Here is a 3,194-nt window from a genome sequence, read left to right on the forward strand (position 1 = left end):
ATATATATACAGGAGTACAGCATAATTGTACATATCTCAGAAAATGTGGGTTAGGTTATAGTGATTGTGATACCCTATAAACTTTTTTTTGTTTGTTTGTTTGTTTTTGGTTTTGTTTTGTTTTTCAAGACAGCCCTGGCTGTCTTGGAATTAACTCTGTAGATCAGACTGGTCCCAAACTCACAGAGATCTGCCTGCCTATGCTTCCCAAGTGCTGGGATTAAAGGTGTGCTCACCACCCAGCAAACTTTCTTTAATGTTGTTTTTATAACTAAGACTATCACCAGGAGCTGGACAGATAGCTAAGTGGTAGTGGTTAAAAGCACTAACTACTCTTCAGTGGATCTGTGTTCAATTCCCAGCACCTACGTGGTGGCTCACAACTGTCAGTAACTCAGTCCCAGGAGATCTAACTCCTTCTTCTGGCTTGCTTGAGCACTGCATATACATGCAGGCAAGATACAAAATAAAAATAAATCTAAAACAAAAGGAATACAGCCAAGAGTAATGGTATATATCTTTAATCCCAGCACTCAGGAGGCAGAGGTAGTCAGGTCTCTGTAAGTTCACCAGCCTGGTCTCCATATGAGTTCTAAACTAACCAGGGTTATATAGTGAAATCCTGTCTGGAACAAGAAAAACAAAAGGAATATTTGGAATCAGCAAGATGGTCTGACTGAGTAAAGGCAGTGGCCACAAAGCCTGATGACCTGAGTTCATCCCTAGGACCCACCTGGTGGAAGGAGAGAACCAATTCCTACAGATTGTCCTCTGACCTCCGTGTGCACTCTGGAATGCATGGATGCACACTCACACAAGATAAATGAATGTAATAAAATTGTTTACAATATAATTTGTAAGTTCTATATTTTGTGACTTTAAAATGTTATAAAATATGTAAGAGCAAACTTGTCATTTTATCCATTTTTAAGTGTACAGTTCAGTAATGTGAAGTATGGTACTGTGCAGCTATCACCACTGCCCATTTCCAGAACAGAGTTCTCTCCTCACTGAGAAATATGCTTGTATTTTTGTTTATCTAAATATTTTCTTACATAAAATCTCTTTTGGGGGCTAGAGAGAAGACTCAGTGGTAAGAGTGCTTGCTGTTCTTCCAGGTGACCTGAGTTCAGTTCCCAGTACCCACATTGGGCAGCTGACAACTGCCTATGATCCCAGCTCCAAAGGGATACAGTGCTTCTCTTCTCCACCCGTCCTCATGCACATGTACCCCGTGCACATACACATAATTAAAGATAAAACTAAATGTTTTCTAAAGCTCCCCTTTTATTCCCACTTTCAATGTAAGTTTTCTGAGGCTACTAATTTTTATATTCTTAGCTGAATCTGAGGCCAAAGAAAACCTTGACTTTTTAAGTGGCTCCCAAATTTTCTGTCTTCAAAGTAATACTTTGAAACTGTCCCCTGAATTATTTTCTGTTCTCTGTGTGACTAGGAAGAGGTTGTGGAACTAGAATATGTGGAAAAATACAACGCACCCCAGCCAGAGCAATGTATGTTCCATGATGACTGGATCAGCTCGATTGAAGGGACAGAAGAATGGTATGCCCCGGGGGTGTGCTTTTTGTTTTCTCTCTCTCTCTCTCAAGATTTTTTTGTTTTTGTTTTTCGAGACAGGGTTTCTCTGTGGTTTTGGAGCCTGTCCTGGAACTAGCTCTGTAGACAAGGCTGGTCTCGAACTCACAGAGATCCGCCTCCTCTGCCTCCTGAGTGCTGGGATTAAAGGCGTGCGCGCCACCACCGCCTGGCTCTCTCTTAAGACTTATTCATGAATTATGTATACAGTGTTCTGCCTGCATGTCAGGAGAGGGCACCAGATCTCATTATAGATGGTTGTGAGCCTAACCTCTAATCAGTGCTCCTAACCCGAGCCATCTCTGCAGCCCGATTCTTTTTTCTTATGTACATTCTTCAGTCTTTGTCATCCACAATGTGAATGTTTCTCTCTGATTCCTTTTTTTTTTTTTTTTTTTTTCATAAAAGCAACTTTGTGCTGTGTGTATTGGTGACCATGACAAACAGGCATTTGCAGTCAGTGCATTGAAGAAGAAAAAAGTGTTTATTATTAGATTTTCTTTGTTTCAAAATGTTGTGATATTTGTATTTATATAAGTCAGCAGTCGTTGATACTTAAGACCAGAGATACACACTGCTTCATAGAGGAGAAAAAAATTAATGTTTATGGCTGCAGATCTCCCTAACCTACCACCATGAAGATTCAGGCATGCTACTGTAGGGCTAACATGGGCAGCCTGAAGTCAAGGAGGTATGGATGAATGTCTTAGAGCACCGGTTCTCAATCTTCCTGATGCTGTGACCCTTTAATATAGTTCTTCATGTTGTGGTGACCCCAACCATAAAATTATTTCATTGCTACTTCATAATTGTAATTTTATTAGTGTTTTGAATTGGAAATATCTGATATGCAGGATATCAGATATGTGACCCCCCAAGGGGTCTTGACCCATGGGGTTAAGAACCATTGTCTTTTTTTTCTTTTCTGTTTGTTTGTTTTGGGGGTGTTGTTTGGTTGGTTTGTTTGGTTTGGTTTTTCAAGACATGGTTTCTGTAGCTTTGGAGCCTGTCCTGGAACTTGCTCTGCAGACCAGGCTGGCCTCAAACTCACAGAGATCCTCCTGCCTCTGCCTCCCGAGTGCTGGGATTGATGGCATACACCACCACCACCTGGCAAAAACCACTGTCTTGCTGAAAGATCAGAGAAGTAGAGCAGCCAGCCACTAGAGAGAGACTTTTTTCTTTTTTTTCTGAGACAGTGTTTCTCTATAGCTTTGGAGCCTGTCCTGGAACTCACTTTGTAGACCAGGCTGGCCTTGAACTCAGAGATCTGCCTGCCTCTGCCTCCCAAGTGCTAGGATTAAAGGCAAGCGCCACCACAGCCCAGAGAACCACTGTCTTAAAGCAAATGGCTACTACTGATCCTAATCCTACTGGCTTTACTTAAAGAAAAATACCTTAAAGAGCTGGAGAGATGGCTCAGTGGTTAAGAGCATTGCCTGCTCTTCCAGAGGTCCTGAGTTCAATTTCCAGCAACCACATGGTGGCTCACAACCATCTGTAATGGGGTCTGGTGCCCTCTTCTGGCCTGCAGACAGACTGTTGTATACATAATAAATAAATAAATAAATAAATAAATAAATAAATAAATATTTTTT

The 3,194-nt window shown here is 41.3% G+C and overlaps 1 protein-coding gene across 2 annotated transcripts in view; it reads left to right on the plus strand.

Moving 5' to 3' along the window:
* Positions 1 to 1,690, plus strand: part of LOC126495748 (ribosome biogenesis protein WDR12-like) — an 8,716-nt gene extending 7,026 nt beyond the window's left edge. For both annotated transcript variants that reach the window (XM_050133351.1, XM_050133352.1), the window contains exon 5: positions 1,457 to 1,690. In XM_050133351.1, coding sequence (XP_049989308.1) covers positions 1,457 to 1,675 — 219 coding nt within the window. In that variant the 3' untranslated portion in view covers positions 1,676 to 1,690. The remainder of the gene's footprint in view (positions 1 to 1,456) is intronic.
* Positions 1,691 to 3,194: the final 1,504 nt, after the last annotated feature.

Source organism: Alexandromys fortis, unplaced genomic scaffold (genome assembly GCF_014885135.2).
Source record: "Alexandromys fortis isolate MF-2015 unplaced genomic scaffold, M_Fortis_MF-2015_v1.1 scaffold_601, whole genome shotgun sequence".
NCBI classification, from domain to species: domain Eukaryota; kingdom Metazoa; phylum Chordata; class Mammalia; order Rodentia; family Cricetidae; genus Alexandromys; species Alexandromys fortis.